The 16,162-nt window shown below is 58.6% G+C and overlaps 2 protein-coding genes across 2 annotated transcripts; both read left to right on the forward strand.

Moving 5' to 3' along the window:
• Positions 1 to 2,075: 2,075 nt before the first annotated feature.
• On the forward strand, positions 2,076 to 12,103 carry FANCE (FA complementation group E; the record flags this gene model as incomplete). Its single annotated transcript, XM_080710412.1, has 12 exons — positions 2,076 to 2,296; positions 4,331 to 4,931; positions 5,060 to 5,176; positions 5,755 to 5,847; positions 6,053 to 6,118; positions 6,272 to 6,415; positions 6,863 to 6,986; positions 7,102 to 7,180; positions 8,907 to 8,973; positions 10,153 to 10,278; positions 10,531 to 10,608; positions 12,002 to 12,103. The coding sequence occupies 12 exons, from the start codon at positions 2,076 to 2,078 to the stop codon at positions 12,101 to 12,103; spliced, it is 1,818 nt and encodes a 605-aa protein (XP_080566538.1).
• Positions 12,104 to 13,532: 1,429 nt separating this feature from the next.
• On the forward strand, positions 13,533 to 15,761 carry RPL10A (ribosomal protein L10a; the record flags this gene model as incomplete). Its single annotated transcript, XM_080710663.1, has 6 exons — positions 13,533 to 13,547; positions 13,757 to 13,831; positions 13,951 to 14,031; positions 14,801 to 14,949; positions 15,334 to 15,506; positions 15,591 to 15,761. Exons 1-6 carry the CDS (start codon positions 13,543 to 13,545, stop codon positions 15,759 to 15,761), a joined length of 654 nt encoding a protein of 217 aa, XP_080566789.1. The 5' UTR covers positions 13,533 to 13,542.
• Positions 15,762 to 16,162: the final 401 nt, after the last annotated feature.

Raw genomic sequence — 16,162 nt, forward strand, 5'->3', positions numbered from 1 at the left:
GGGGTTTTATGGTGGGCAAAAGTGCCAAGCCCCACAGCAGCAGGGACACAGCTGGGGGCCTGGGGCCTGGCCACAGAGGCTCCCAGGATGAGAAGGAAGGGGTCTCGCCTGTGGCCCAGGGCCTTGGCTTTTAACGTTTTTTGTAGCGGGATTTTTTTTAAAGGAAACCAATAAAATGCACCTGAGTGTCCCTGTGGTGTCTGAAGAGTGGTCCGTCCATAGCCAGCCCCCCAGGGAGAGGTGGCTTCTGCGCCCTGTCTGTTGTTCTGTCCCCAGATGCCTGGCTTCCGGAAGACCTCTCCAGATTCCAAGGGCAAATGGCATCTTTTATTTTTATTTTTTGTATTAGGAATTAACCCCAGGGGCATTCTGCCTCCAAGCTACACCCCAGCCCTATTTTTTATTCTTTTTTTGTCTTTGTAGTACTGCATATAGAACCCAGGGGCATTCTACCTCTGAGTTACCCTCACCCCCAGCCTGATTTTTTATTTATTTTGAAACAGGGTCTCAGCTGGTGTGGTGGCGCACGCTTGTAATCCCAGCATTTGGGAGCCTGAGACCGGAGGATCGCAGTTCACAGACAGCCTCAGCTATTCAGTGAGGCCCTCCACAACTTAGTGAGACCCTGTTTCAAAATAAAGAATAAAAAAAAATAGGGCAGGCCGAGCATGGTGGCAATTGCTTGTAATCCCCGCGCTTGGGAGGCGGAGACAGGAGGATCATGCAGGTTTGAAGCTAGCCTCACTGGCTTAAGAGACCCTGTTTCCGAATAAAAAATATAAAAAATGGGTCTGGGAGTGTAGCCCGGAGGTAGAAGGGTTTGAGGAACCCCCGTGCCACCAAAAAAAAAAAAAAAAAAATAGGGCAGGGGGTATAGCTCAGAGGTCAAATGCCCCTGGGTTCCATCCCCAGACCCGCAAAAAAAACACCAAAAAAAAAAAAAAAAAAACAAAAACAGGGTCTTACTGAGTTCCAAAGGCTCTAAGTAGTGAGACTGTTCTCGAACCACAATCCTCCTGTCTCAGCCTCCCAAATGCTGGGATTATAAGCGTGTGCCAGCACACCTGGCCTATTTTTTCTTTACTTTAAAACAGGGTCTCACGATGTTTCAGGGGGCCCCAGTAAGTAGCTGAGACTGTCTTTGAACTTGCCATCCTCCTGTCTCAGCCTCCCAAGTGCTGGGAGTACAGTTGTATGTCAAACTTTGTTTTGTTTTGAAACAGGCTCTCACTAGGTTGCTGAGTCTCACTACACAGCTGAGGCTGTCCTCAAACCTGCAATCCTCCTGTCTCAGTCTCTCAAGTATTGGGATGACAAGGGTATGCCACTGTGCCCAGCTTGCAAATAGCGTCTTTTTGTGTTTTGTTTTTGTACTGGGGATGTAAAGCAGTGACATTCTACCCCCAGCTGCCACCACACCCGGCTATATTTTATTCTTTATTTTGAAACAGGGTCTCACTGAGTTGCAAAGGCAAATAGCTTTTAACACCATGAAAATAGCAATGACATCTGGAGGCTGGAAAGGGTCTCGGGGATCCCTCAGGGACCTCAGATCATACTTAGCACGCGTCCCCTTCTGCCGCCCGGTCTGCAACCTGGCCCAACCCACAAGCGCGCCCCAGGGGCACGCCCCAGCGGTGGCCCCGCCCCGGCCTCGGCGGGTCGTCCTGGTCCCGCCCCTTCCGGCCGCCTGGCCACCTCCTTCCATCGGTCCAACCTGACCCCGCCCAGAAACCAACGGGTGGTCCTGGCCCCGCCCCGCCGGCGCGTCCCAGCCTGGGTGGGGTCATCTGTGGCCCCGCCTCTTCCGCCCTCTGTCCCTCTAACCTGGCCCCGCCCATAAGCGAGCGGTTGGCTCGGGCCCCCTGAGGACACGCCCCATCCCCGCCCCGCCCATCGCCTACCCGTCGCGGCGCCCCGCCCCTTCCGGCGGCCCGCCCATCGCCTACCCGTCGCGGCGCCCCGCCCCTCCCGGCGGCCCCGCCCATCGCCTACCCGTCGCGGCGTCCCGCCCCTTCCGGCGGCCCCGCCCCGCCCCTTCCGGCCGCGCGGGAACTCCGCGGCCCTCCGGCGGCATGGGCGCCCCGGGCGCGCCCGAGCCCTGGGCCGCGCTGGCGGCGCCCGCCCGCCTCCTGCTGCGCACGCTGCAGGCCGGGCCCCAGGGCGCGCGGCGGGGACTCGGGGCGCTGCGGGCGCTCGGCCGCCGCGGCGCGGGGCCCTGGGACTGGGGCCGCTTCCTCGAGGCGCTGTGCCGGGAGGAGCCCGCCGCGCGGGGGCCCGGGGGCCGCCTGGAGCTGTAAGTCGGGCTCGCGAGGCGGGGGGGGCAGAGGCCCCGCCCGTGGGGGCGCCGCGGTGGACACCACTGCGGCCACGCTGGACACCCGGCCTAAGACGCCTCTGCCGGGCGTAAACAAGTCATCAGATGGAGCCCGAGCCAGGCGGTGGCGCCGGCTGGGAAGGTGTCTCGGTACTTGGGAGGCTGAGACGGGAGCATCGCGGGTTCCGGACCAGCCTCAGCTCAAAGCCCTTCACAGCCCTGACCCTGGAAGAGTGTCCCTGGGCTCAGGTCGCAGCCCCCCACACGCACACACAAGGAAACTCGTGCCGGTGCCTCCAGTAGAGGTACACTTAAGTATGAGATGCACACTCGGATTAAACTATGTGCCTAAAGTACACAGAAGTAGGTTCATGTGCTACTGGGGATTGAACCCAGGCGCTTTCGACCCCTGAGCTACACCCTAGCCAATTTTTTTTTTTTTTTTTTTTTGTACCAGGGATAGAACCCAGGGGCATCCTACCTCTGAGCGCCACTCCCAGCCCTGTTTTTTATGCTTTATTTTGAAACGGAGCCTCACTAAGTTAGAGAGCTTCACAAGTTGTTGAGTCTGGCTGCAAACCTAGGATCCTCCCGTCTTAGCCTCCCAAGTATTAGGATTACAAGCGTGCGCCACCACGCCCGGCTTCGTTTATTTTATTTGGGAGACAGAGTCTCACTAAATTGACCAGGCTGGCCTCACACTTCCAATCTTCCTGCCACAGTTTCTGGAGTCGCCGGGATTACAGGCAGAAACATTTAAAGTGGATGTGAACCAAGCACAGTGGCACACGCCTGTAATCCTCACACTTAGGAGGCTGAGACAGGAGGCTCAGAGGCTCAAGATCAGCTGCAGCAGCTGAGATCCTCTGCAACTTAGCAAGACCCTGTTTTAAAAAATAAAACAGCTGGGGGTGTAGCTCAAGGTAGAGAGCCCTGGGTTCTATCCCCAGTAACAAAACAACAAACGGGATAAGGGGTAGACTAGACATCTAATTTGGGTGGCTTTATGTGCAGTTTTTCAAAGTATACTTTAAAGAAAGATCACTTTTTCCTTGAGAATAGTAACTATGAATTTATATTCTAGTGTTCTTAATAACTTCTTGGATGACTTTGAACTTTGTGTGTGTGTGCATGTGTGTGTGCACGTGGCACTGGGAGTTGAACCCAGAAGCATTCTACCTCTGAGCTACACCCTCAGCCCTATTTTGTTTGGAAACAGGACCTTGCTAAATTGCTGAGCCTGGATTTGAACCTGTGATCCTCCTATCTCAGTCTCTCAATTACTGAGATTACAGGCATGGGCCTCCATGCTTACCTTTTTTCTTTTTTGCAGGTCTGGGGATGGAACCCAGGGGCATTTGACCTCCAAGTTACACCCTCTGCCCAATTTTTTATTCTTTATTTTGAAACAGGGTCTCACTCAGTTACGGAGGGCCTCACTAAGTAGCTGAGGCTGTCGGCAAACCGCAATCCGGTCTCAGCCTCCCAAATGCTGGGATTACAAGTGTGCACCACCACGCCCGGCTTTTTTGTTTTTTTGAAACAGTCTCACTAAATTGCCGAGAGCCTCACTATGTTACTGAGGCTGCGCTTGAACCTGCAATCCTCTTGTCTCAGCCTCTGGATTACAAGTATGCACCACCATGCCTGGCTTATTTTTTATTTTGAAACAGGGTCTTGGTAAGGTTTTTGGGGACTCACTGAGCTGCTGAGGGTGGCCTTAAACCTGCAATCCTCCTGTCTCAGCCTCCCAAGTACCAGGCTGACATGCGTGCGCCATTGCACCTGGCTGCAATGTGAATGTTTTCAGCTGAAACAGGAGATGTCCTAGCGGTCACGGAGCAGGCTGGATGTTGGTGGTGACCTTGGGCGAGCCTTGGGCTGTCCTCTCTACCACACTGACTCTTATGGGTGCTGCTTACCGCTGCCCGTGCCCCCTGCGCCCCGTCCCAGGAAGCCCGCCCTGACCACCCTTCCGCAAACCCTCTGACGGCCTGCTCTCCTGCCACCCAGGAAGCCTCTGCTGCTGCGATTGCCTCCTGTGTGCCGGAGGAACCTGATGTCCCTGCTGATGGCTGTCCAGCCCTCGCTGCCTCAAAGCGGGCTCCTCCAGGTGCTGAGGGTCACCCGGCAGGACCCAGTGTCCGCACCGGACGCCTGGCTCCGCTCCCTGGGGGAACTGCTGCGGAGGGACCTGGGGACCGGAGCCTCTGCTGCCGAGGAAGCCTCCCCACTGTCCGCAGACTGCCTGGCCCAGCTCCGAGGCCTGTGTAGGGGGCTCGGCCAGGGGGGGCGGAGATTGAAACTGTCCCAGGCTCCGGGCCCGGCAGAGGAAGAGGAAGAAGAGGACAGGAGCTCCCAGGGCCTGGGGAAACGCAGAAAGGAGCCAGAGGAAGGGCCTGCCAGTCCTGGGGTGGAGAGGGCCCCCAAAAGGTTCCGGGGGCCTGAAAGGGAAGAAGAGGAAAAAGATAATGAGGACAGATCCCTGGAGCCCCTGGCCGAGGCGGGAAGTGCATCACCCACTAAGATCCAGCCCGAGGTGGGAGCGGAGGCCCAGAGCCCGGAGGAGGCCGAGGGCCTGGCCGGGAGCGCAGAGTTGCCCAGAGCCCTGCAGGTACCGTGGCCTTGCTGAGCTGCTGCCCCACCTGGACAGTTCACGGGGGAGGGTGCGGCCTCCCCAGGCCTCCATAGTTCCTGGAGATGGGAGCCCGTCCTGTGAGCCATCACGTGGGGCTGTTAAAGGGGCCGGGTGAGGGAGGGGCGCTGGAGCCATCCTGCAGCCCCCCGACCTGGGAGGCGAATCGCGCCCACATCAGGCCTGCACCCCGGCCGAGCCTCTACAGAGAAGACAAGCCTGAGGTTGCGCTCTACAGACCTGCCTAGTTTTCTTCGGAACTTTGCGAGACACAGGCTTCTTGTGCTTGGCGCTCTGTGTTTTGTAGAGGAGTACTAGGGGGTGAATCCAGGCCATACTGCCTCTGAGCTACACCTCAGCCCTTTTTTTTTACAGTGGTATTGGGGGGTGAACCCAGGGGCTTCTACCTCTGAGCTCCCCCCCCATCCTATATTTTTTATTCTTTATTTTGAAACAGTTGCAAAGGGCCTCACTAAGTAGTAGCTGAGGCTGGTGAGAACCATGATCTTCCTGTCTCAGCCTCCCAAATGCTGGGATTACAAGCCCTGCTCATCCCAGCCCTCTTTATTTTTATAATTTTGAAACAAAGTCCCTAAATTGCTGAGACTGGCCTCCCACCTGCAGTCCTCCTGTCTCAGCCTCCCAAGCACTGGGATCACGGTGTGCGCCAGCGTGCCCAGCTGTGTGCTTGGCTCTCCAGTCGCCCCCACCCCCCGCCGCCCCCGGCTCCCAGGGGCCAGGGCGACCCAGGAGGCTGCGCTGCGGGGGCCGCGACGCGTAGTGACAGGACTCTCCTCTGCAGGACCAGGCGCCCAGGCTGCAGCAGCTGCTGACGGCCCTCGAGAAGGTGATCCTGCCCTGCTCCCTCGGCCCTGACCTCAGCCTGGCCAGGGAGGTCCACACAGGGAGGCCGGGCTGGAGGGAGGCCGGGCTGGGGAAGGCCTGCGGACAGTGGCTGCGGGCTCCATCTCGGGCCAGGCGCAGCCATGCCCTCTAACTGGGCAGGTCTGTCTCCTCTGGTCGCACCAGTTGAAGGCATGGTCCCCAGGGCTTGTCCCCAGGGCTCTGCCAACCTAACGCTGTGGGATCTGCCTCGTCAGGGTCCGGAGGGGTCGGGTGCGCCTCCAGCCGAGCTGCAGCTTCTCCACGAATGCAGCCCCGCCCAGGTGAGGCTGGGGCTGGCCCTCGCCCCGCTTCCTGCCCTGGGCCTCGGTTCCTAACTCGGGCACTTCTCCGGCCTCCCTGCGCTGCCCCTCCCGCTCCCGCCTGCTGGTGATCCCGGGGTACAGGCTGCGATGGGTGTCCTCGCTCCCTGGCAGGTGGGGCTGCTCTGTGCCCAGCTGCAGCTGCCCCGGCTCCCGGACGCCGGCCTCCTGCAGCTCTGCACCTGGCTGCTGGCCCTCTCGCCAGACCTCAGCTTCGGCTCTGCGTCCGTGCTGGCCCGGAGCCTCTTCCTCCAGCGGGTAGGTGCCCTGGGGTGCCGGGGCGATGAGCAGTGGCAGGCTGGGCTCGGGTCCCCAGGCCGGCACCAGCGGCATCCCCACCCTTAGGCCACAGAGGCTGGTGAAGGCCCTCAGGGGCGCGGGAGCTGGGGTCCTTCCACTCTCTGGGTATCTGTGAGCCCGTGAGGCCCAGAGCAAATGACTGTTTTTTGGTGCTGGGGATTGGACCCAGGGGCATTTTACCACCAAACTATACCCCCAGTCCTTTTTATTTTTTATTTTGAAACAGGGTCTTGCTAAGTTGTTGAGGGTTTCACTGAGTTGCCCCCAAGTCCTGGGATTATAGATGTGTACCACTGCACCCCTCTTGTGGCCCCCCCAGTAATATATATTTCAGAAATATGCATCTGGCAAACATTTCCTGGCGGGAAGAGAAGCCAGCTCACGCTTTCTCCCTGTCCACTGCAGATTCTCTCCCTGACCTCCTCAGCCTCCCGGCTGCTCAGAACAGCCCTGGCTGCGTTCTGTGCTAAGTACACCCAGGCCGTCTGCAGAGCCCTCCTCGCGCCCCTGCTCCAGGCCCCAGGCACAGGTAGTACTGGAGCCAGCAGCGGCCTGGCCTGGCAGGAGCTGGGGTCCGGGAGCACGCTCCTCCTGCATCCCGCCCCGTCTCCCCCTGCCTCACCCGCCCTTCGTTCCCTGCCCAGGTCCAGCTCAATCCGAGTTACTGTGCAGCCTCGTGAAGGACGAGTCTTTGGAGCCAGACATGCAGGTCCTGGTGCTGGGGTGAGTGGCGGGCCGCCTTCCCCCACGGCTGCGCTGCTCCTGGCTCTCGGGGAGCCAGCTGGGTACCAGGCCCTGTGCTCAAGACAGATGGTGGCACGGCCAGCCAATCTCTCCGGCCCCCTCCCGTGGGCACGAGCACGCTGCCGTCCACGCCCCTTCCGGAGCACCCGCCAGGCCCAGCAAGGCTGTCTGCCCTGCTCTGCCTCTGGCTCCGGCTGGGCGCCTTGGGGGCGCAGACTGAGGCGGGGCCTGCTCTGGGGGTTCAGCAGCAGCGTGGGTGACCATGCCGCCAGAGCACTGACTCTGGAGCCAGACACACTGGTTCTCAGCCTTCACTTTGTTTTCCTAGTATTAGGGATTGAACCCAGGGCGCTCTACCACTGATCTGTACCTCCATCCCTTTTTTTAAATTTATTTTTAGCTCTGAGACTGAGCCGAACGTGGTAATGTTCGGATTACAGTTGGGATTAACATGGGTTACAAGTGTGTAATCCCAGTACTTGGGAGGCTGAGACTAGAGGATCACAGGTTCAAGGCCAGCCTCAGCAATTTGGTGAGGCCTTTAGCAACTTAGTGAGATTCTACTTCAAAATAAAAAATATAGCCGGGCGTGGTGGCGCACGCTTGTAATCCCCGCGCTTGGGAGGCAGAGACAGGAGGATCGCGCAGGTTCGAAGCCAGCCGCGCGCGCTGGCTTAGGAGACCCTGTTTCCAAATATAAAAATGTAAAAAGAGGTCTGGGAGTGTAGCCCGGAGGTAGAAGGGCTTCCAGGAACCCCAGTACCACCCAAAAAAAATAAATAAAATAAAAAATATAATAGCATTCAGGAGGCTGAGACCGGAGGGTCGCGGTTTGCGGACAACCTCAGCTACTTAGTGAGGCCCTTTGCAACTCAGTGAGACCTGGTTTTAAAATAAAAAATAAAATAATAGGGCTGGGGGTGTAGCTCAGTGGTAGAATGGCCCTGGGTTCCATCCCTAGTACTGCAAAATATATATATATATATATACATACACATACACACACACATATATATTTCAGCCTCTGGGTTCAATGCCCAGTATCCCCCCCTCTAAAAAAAAAGTTTATAGTCTTGCTAAATTGCTGAGGCTGGCCTCGAACTTGCAATCCCCTGGCCTCGGCTGCCCAGTAGCTGGGCTGACAGGCTCATAGCACTGGGTTCAGCCTTGCCTTCTATTGAGATATGTGAAGTCTCATTCTGCCCATTGCATCAAGCCTCAGCTGCCATCCATGCAAGTAAAGGTGATATTCACTTGAGAGCTTTCTTTTTTTTTTATGCAATACTGGGGATGGAACCCAGGGGCATTCTACCTCCAACCTACACCTCCAGCCTTATTTATTATTCTTTAATTTGAAATAGGGCCTCACTAAGTTGCAGAGGGCCTCGCTAAGTAGCTGAGGCTGGCTTTGAACCTGCGACCCTCTGGTCTCAGCCTCCCATGATTATAAGTGTGCGCTACCACGCCCAGCTTTGAGAGCATTTTTTTAAAGCCCTAGCCAGAGGCCTTAGTGGCTCTGAACCCAGTGGCATCCTACCTCAGAGCTACACCCCCAACCCTACTTTATTTTATTATTATTTTGTACTGGGGGTCTTGGCCAGACCTTGGCTTCCCAGGCCTCACCCACGGTGGGGTGCAACAGCAGAGACCCAGGCGTGCCGGGAGACCAGGAGGCCGGGCCTCTCTCACGGGCCCCTCTCTGCAGGCAGATCTTGGAGCTGTCCTGGAGTGAGGACACCTTGCTGGTGCTGCAGGCGCTCCTGGAGCGGCAGGTGAGCAGCAAGCGCCGGGCGCTGCGGAGGCCGCCAGGCTCCTGAGCCCCGAATCCTCCAGTGGGGGCTGCCGCTTGCAAGGCCCGGCAGGGAGCTGCCCGCGGTCCGTCCAGCCCCGCTCCTTTCTAACCATGGGGCCCTGGGGCGGGATTTCCTGAGTGTGTGTAAATCCAGCTGAGTTTTGGAATAGGCAATAGATTCATATGTTCACAATTTTGAAAGCTCTAAAGGATATAGGAAGGAGTATTCCCCGTACATATCTCTTCCAGCCCCTAGAGTCCGCTGTCCAGGACGCGCCTCTGCTACCAGTTCTGGGGAACGTCTGCGAGCGCCGAGCTGTTCATGTATCTCACAGACACACGCACAGTGATCCCAAAAGTTGAAGCTGACTTCTTACTTTTTTCTTTTTTGTGGTGCTAGAGATGGAACGCAGGGAGGCTCTGCCTCTGAGCCACAACCCCAGCCTTTTTTTTTTTTTTTTTTTTTTGGCGGGTCTGGGGATGGAACCCCGGAGGCTTCACCTCCTGCCCTATTCTTTTTTTTTTTTTTTTTTTTTTTTTTTTGGTGGTACTGGGGTTCCTGGAAGCCCCTTCTACCTCCGGGCTACACTCCCAGACCTATTTTTACATTTTTATTTGGAAACAGGGTCTCCTAAGCCAGCGCGCGCGGCTGGCTTCGAACCTGCGCGATCCTCCTGTCTGCCTCCCAAGCGCGGGGATTACAAGCGTGCGCCACCACGCCCGGCATTTTTTATTCTTTATTTTGAAACCGGGTCTCACTAAGTAGCTGAGGCTGTCAGCAAACCGCGATCCTCCTGTCTCAGCCTCCCGAATGCTGGGATGACAAGCGTGCGCCTCCATGCCCGGGTCCCCAGCCCTTTTTATCTTTATTTCAGACAGGGTTTTGCTAGGTTGCTGAGTCTCACCAAATTGTTGAGGCTGGTCTTGAACCTGTGACCCTCCTGTCTCCCCTTCCCAAGTACTGGGAAGGGACCACCGTGCACCAACATGCCCAGCTGGGAAAAGTTGGTAACACGTGAGCCTTTGGGGGACACTCCTGACTCGGGCTCTAGGGCTTGGTCAAGCCACCTGCCTGCCGGTCACCAGCAGGAGATGGCGGGGCAAGGAGTGGAGTCCAGGCCGCGTCATTCTCGTGACGTGGCTGTCCCCCACTGTGCAGGTGGAGCTGGCCCCTGAGCAGTTCAGCAGCTTGATGGAGAGGCTCTGCCAGGAGGCCCTGGCGGCGCCCCGCTCCGTGGCCCACGCCAAGCTCCTGCTGACGGTGATGACCAAGTACCAGGCCAGCGTGAGTGTGGCTGGGGCGGGGGCTGCCGTGAGGGGCTCCAGTCCTCAGGATGGAACTCGTGCCTGCGGGGAGACAGGAGTCAAGCTCAGGGCTGGGACGGGACTGTGTAGGGGTCTCTTCCGCCGGCCGGCACCGCTCTGGGCCCGGGGCTGTGTGGGCACTGTGAAATCAGTAGTGACCACCGTGCGTCCCTCCCCGAGCTGACCTTGTCCTCCAGCCCCTGCTAGTGACGGGGAAAGACATGGTACGCAGGTAACCAAGCGGCGCCGCGAGAGGGCCAGCGAAGCCTGGTCGGCGGCTGCGGTGGGCGGGACTGCCCACGCCCTGGAGGTGAGCCGCACCACGAGCTGGCGTTGCAGGTGAAGGGGCCGTGTGAGCGGGGGGTCTCAGGACCTCCACGCCTAGGCTGGGGCCGTGGCGTGAGGACATGGCGGTGAGGCATGAGCCCACTTACCCCTGTGGAGACCGCTCGGCGTGGGGTGCTAGCTGGCCAGCGCTGTCGGACCTGTGACAGACGCTGAAGAGGAAGGCGTGAGGGGCTCATAGAGCGCTCCGACTCCCAGGGCTCCTGCTGTGCCTGGATGGGGCTCGGCCCTGCCCACAGCTGAGGCTGCTGGCATTTCGAGTCCACGTGCTGCCCCACTGCCAGTGGCTTTCCTTTTGGCGCTGGGAGACCCAGGGGCCTTTCAACCTGGGCTATACTGGATACACTACTTCATGCTCTACTTTACTTTCTTTTGGGGAACAGGGTCTTGCTACATTGCTGAGAGCCTTGCTAAGTTTAGGAGACTGGCTTCGAATCTGCAACTCTCCTGTCTCAGCCTTCCAAGTACTGGGATTACAGGCACCACCACACCCCACCTGGCTTTTTTTTTTTTTTTCTTCTCTTTTGCAACGGGGCCCTGTTATATTGCCCAGGCTGGTCTCAAACTCCTGGGCTGGCCGGGCATGATGGCACATGATAGTAATCCCAGCATTTGGGAGGCCAAGACGGGAGGATTGCGGTTTGTGGACAGCCTCAGCTACTTATGAGGCCCTTTGCAACTCAGTGAGACCTTTTTTCCAAATAAAGAATAAAAAATAGGAGCTGGGCGTGGTGGCTCACACTTGTAATCCCAGCATTTGGGAGGCTGAGACGGGAGGATCGTGGTTTGTGGACAGCGTTAGCTACTTAGTGAGGCCCTCTGCAACTTAGTGAGACCCTGTTTCAAAATAAAGAATAAAAATTAGCTGGACATGGTGGTGCATGCTTGTAATCCCAGTATTCAGGAGGCTGAGACCCAAGGATCTCAGTTCGCAGACAGCCTCAGCTACTTAGTGAGGCCCTCTGCAACTCAGTGAGACTTGGTTTCAAAATAAAGAATAAAAAATAGGGCAGGGGGTGTAGCTCAGAGGTAGAATGCCCCTGGGTTCCATCCCCAGACCCACACACAAAAAAAAAGATCTGGGGGGTTCAGCTCAGAGGCAGAAAGCTCCCTGGGTTCAGTCCCCAGTGGGGGGAAAATAAAGTCCACAGAAAAGAGAATGGAGCAAGCGAGGCTTCGAGGCCCTCCCCACCTGGGAGCTGGGCTCTCGTGCTCCCCAGCACCTGTTCCTGAGCGTTCCAGGGCTGTGCGCCCGGACGTCTAGGGCTCTGGGTTGGGATAGTGAAGCCCCTGCGCCGCCTCCTGGAACCCTGGGCTCCTCACCGCCTGGCCGCTTCTGCCTCCGCCCTTTTCCCCAGGTCTCTGAGGCCCAGAGGCTGGACCTGGCTGCAGCCCTGCAGTCCAACTCCACCTTCCTGAAGAAGTCCCTGCAGGCCGCCCTGCACCGCTTGGCCTGCTGAGTGCCACTTGAGGACCGCCCCGGAGCTGCGAACCAGCTTCCCCGGACACTTCTGGCCTGGCCCCTTCTGCCTGGGCCCCCACCTCAGGGGAGAGGGCAGTGTGCTCGGCCCAGGGACACAGGGGCCATGGCGGCTGCCTGGACCACCCACCTGGACTCTCCGCTATCACTTCTTGGCCGCAGGGACCTTGGAGGCCCACGAGGATGGGTCCATAGACTCGTGGTGTGGTACTCTGGAGACCTGTGTGTGCTCAGCAGTCTCCTGTGCTCAGATGCACACTATGACCTCTGTGTTTTTCTTTTTGACCTGAATAATTTATCAGAAGTGTTTAATAAAAAACAGGTTTACCAGACGTGGTGGCTCAGGCCTGTGATTCCAGTACTTGGGAGGCTGAGACAGGAGGATCGCAGGTTCGAGGACAGCTTCATTAACTTAGGCCCTCAGAAACCTAGTGAGGCCCTGTTTTGAAACAAAAAAGGGCTGGGGTGTGGCTTGGGCATAGAATGCCTCTGGGTTCAATCCCTAGCACCATACGCATGCATACACAAAAGCAGGAGGTTCAATGGTGTCAGACAGACAGACAAGGAATTGAACCCAGGGACATTCGGCCTCTGAGTTTATTTATTTATTTAATTTATTTATGTGTTGCTGGGGGGTGAACCTGGGGGCATTCTATCGCTGAGATATACCCCCAGTTCTGTTTTATTTTACTTTGATCCAGGGCCTCACTAAGTTGCTGAGGCTTCTCTCAAGTCTGGCTGGAGACCCAGGCCATAAATAAGAACCGGAGCAGGGCGGGAAGGCACACGCCAGTAATCCCAGTGCTTGGGAAGCTGAGCTAGGTAGGAGTGATCGCAGGTTCCCGGTCAGCCCCAGCAACTTAGCGAGACCCTATTTCTTTTTTTCTTTTTTTTTTTTTTTTTTTTTTTTTTTTGGTGGTACTAGGGGTGGAACCCAGAGGCTTTCTACCTCCGGGCTATACTCCCAGACCTATTTTATATTTTATTTGGAAACGGTCTCATTAAGTTGCCGAGAGCCTCATTAAGTAGCTGAGGCTGGCTTCGAACCTGCGCGATCCTCCTGTCTCGGCCTCCCAGGCGCGGGGATTACAAGCGTGCGCCACCATGCCCCGCTTGAGACCCTATTTCAAAACTAAAAAATATAATAGGGCTGGGGTGTGGCTCAGAGGTAGAATGCCCCCGGGTTCAATCTCCAGTACTACAAACAAAAAAAAGCAGGCGGCAGATGGGCGAGCAGGGCCCCTCGGGCGGGGCGGGTGGCCACTGCGCAGACTCCAGGCGGCCCCTAGCGCCCTCTAGCGGCGGCGCCCCCGCCGGGCTCGCGAGGAGCAAGGCACTTCTCGCGAGAGCAGGCCCGCTATTTGAGCGCATGCGCCAGCGCCGCCGCCTTCTCTTCCGGTTCCCGCGGCGCCAGGAGCCATGAGGTAGGTGTGCGCCGGGGAGGCATCCGCGTCCATCCGCGCGCCCCGGAGCCGCGCCGCGCGCCCGCCGCCGGCCTCGCCCTGCCCTCGCCCTGTCCCCTCGCCGAGGCTCGGCCTGCGGCCGTCTGCCCGCCGCCATGCTGCCCCGTCGTCCCGCGGGTCGGGCGGCGCCGGGGCCGGCCGGGCTGAGCGCGCTCGCTTCTCTCCCGCAGCAGCAAAGTGTCCCGCGACACCCTGTACGAGGCGGTGCGGGAGGTCCTGCACGGGAACCAGCGCAAGCGCCGCAAGTAAGGGGGCGCCGCAAGTGAGGGGCGCCGCGGCAGGCGGGCGGGCGGGCGGGGGGCGCGAGTAAGGGGCGCCCGGCGGGCGGGGGGCGCGCAGGGCGCTCACGCGGCTCTTCCCCGAGGTTCCTGGAGACCGTGGAGCTGCAGATCAGCCTCAAGAACTACGACCCCCAGAAGGACAAGCGCTTCTCGGGCACCGTCAGGTTGGCAGCGCCCCGCCCAGCCCTCCGTGCCCCGGCCGCCGGCCCCGCGGCTGGATGACCCCCACCCTGGGTCTCAAAACAACAGGGGAGGCGGGAGGCCTCGGCCGAGCCGCCGGCTAGTCTGAGAAGCCAGGCTAGCTGCTGGTGAGTGGACGCCCAGGGTAAGGCTCGAGCCGCCCCGGCCCCTTCGCCCGCCCCGGCCCAACGGCGCCCGGGGCTTGACTTGAAGGTTGTTGAACGCGGAAAGTAGCCTAATGGGCAGCTCAGCTGGCTTAACAGGTATTTATTAGAAAGCCGTAGGAAAGGGAAGGGAAAGCTGCATGCTGGCGTGCAGGCCGAAGAGCCGGAGTGGAACTCTGACCCCCACCCCGTGCCTTTTAACCGGTTTAGTTTCGGTATCTGGGCCTCACCAAGGCAGTGGGCAGGTGGTGCCCCTTGTCCCCTGGCCCGCCTCTGTTGTATTGGGCGGTATTGGCTGCTCACCACCTAGGACGCTTCCGAGGCGCGCATGGAGTTTACCTCATACAGCCAAGCTCCAAAGGCGAGCGGGGAAACATGCGCCTGCGTTTTTAGGGCTGAAGGCTTTGACTCCAAGGCTTCTAGCATAGGTTAGTCATCAGGAGAGGCAGAGAGGGGGGCTCTGCGTTGTAAGGGCGGCCCCTTCCCGCCCAAGCGCCTGCGCAGCACCCAGGCCCTGACTACTTACGTTTTGTAAATTAATACCAAAGCAATTTTCCAATGCGCACAACCCGCCTGTCCTCCGAAACAGGCTTAAGTCCACCCCGCGCCCCAAATTTTCCGTGTGCGTCCTGGGGGACCAGCAGCACTGCGACGAGGCCAAGGCCGTGGACATCCCGCACATGGACATCGAGGCCCTCAAGAAGCTCAACAAGAACAAGAAGCTGGTCAAGAAGCTGGGTGCGCTCGGCGGGGCTGCCGTGCCGGCCGGGCTTCCCCGTGCCTGTGGGGTCGGGCTTGAGGACGAGGGGCCTGGGGGTCCGTGAGGTCGCAGTGGAGAGCGTGCCGGGCCCCGCTGCCGGCCGCTGTGAGCGGGGGCTGTGCACTTAAATCTCCAAGTTCCCGTTCTTAGGCAGTGGCTTTGGACCTGTGGCCGGGGAAGGGAGGTGGGCTTGAACCAAGGCCGTCTTGTGTGGATCGCGTATTGCCTTCGATACGCCCTATAGATTAGGGCTGGGGTTGGCGCTCCGTGGAGTGCCCTTGGGTTCGCTTCCCAGCATGGGGAGGTCCTTGGGTGACCGGCAGCCAGGCGGCGGTGCTAACGCCCGGCCGCCTCCTCTCCAGCCAAGAAGTATGATGCGTTTCTGGCCTCCGAGTCTCTGATCAAGCAGATTCCGCGGATCCTGGGCCCCGGGTTGAACAAGGCTGGCAAGTTTCCTTCCCTGCTGACACACAACGAGAACATGGTGGCCAAGGTGGACGAGGTGAAGTCCACCATCAAGTTCCAGATGAAGAAGGTGAGGCTGCGGGTGCGGACGGGCACTGGCGGGGTCCCTTCTGCTCGGCTGGGCCGGGAGCGCTGAGCTGCCCGCCTCCCCCAGGTGCTGTGTCTGGCCGTGGCCGTGGGCCACGTGAAGATGACGGACGACGAGCTCGTGTACAACATCCACCTGGCCGTCAACTTCCTGGTGTCCCTGCTCAAGAAGAACTGGCAGAACGTCCGGGCTCTGTACATCAAGAGCACCATGGGCAAGCCCCAGCGCCTCTACTAGGCCGCATCTGAATAAATCCCAGTGCTGCCACCCTGTGTGATGAGTCTTCCTGGGTTTGGCCCGCCTCCACACATTGGTCTTAATGTGAGACTGGGCGTGAGGTGCCCGGCAGGCCCTCCCCGCACTGCGGCCTCTAAGTGGACTGTGTGGCTATGCTCGGAGACACCTGGGCTGCTCTGACCTTGGAGAATTTGAACCAGGGGACTCTATCTCAGCCTTAAATTGAGGGAGCTAAGTGGCTAAGGCTAGCCACAAACCTGTGGTCTCTGGTCTCAGCCTCTTGGTTTCTGCTGGGATTGCAAGTGAGTTGCACTCCCCCATCCTGCTCTTGCCGGGCCGTCGTGTGTGGGTAGCAGATGGGATTGAACCTGGGGTGTTGTGCATCTGAGCTGGACATCCAG

Source organism: Muscardinus avellanarius (assembly GCF_963383645.1).
Source record: "Muscardinus avellanarius genome assembly, chromosome: 14".
NCBI lineage: Eukaryota > Metazoa > Chordata > Mammalia > Rodentia > Gliridae > Muscardinus > Muscardinus avellanarius.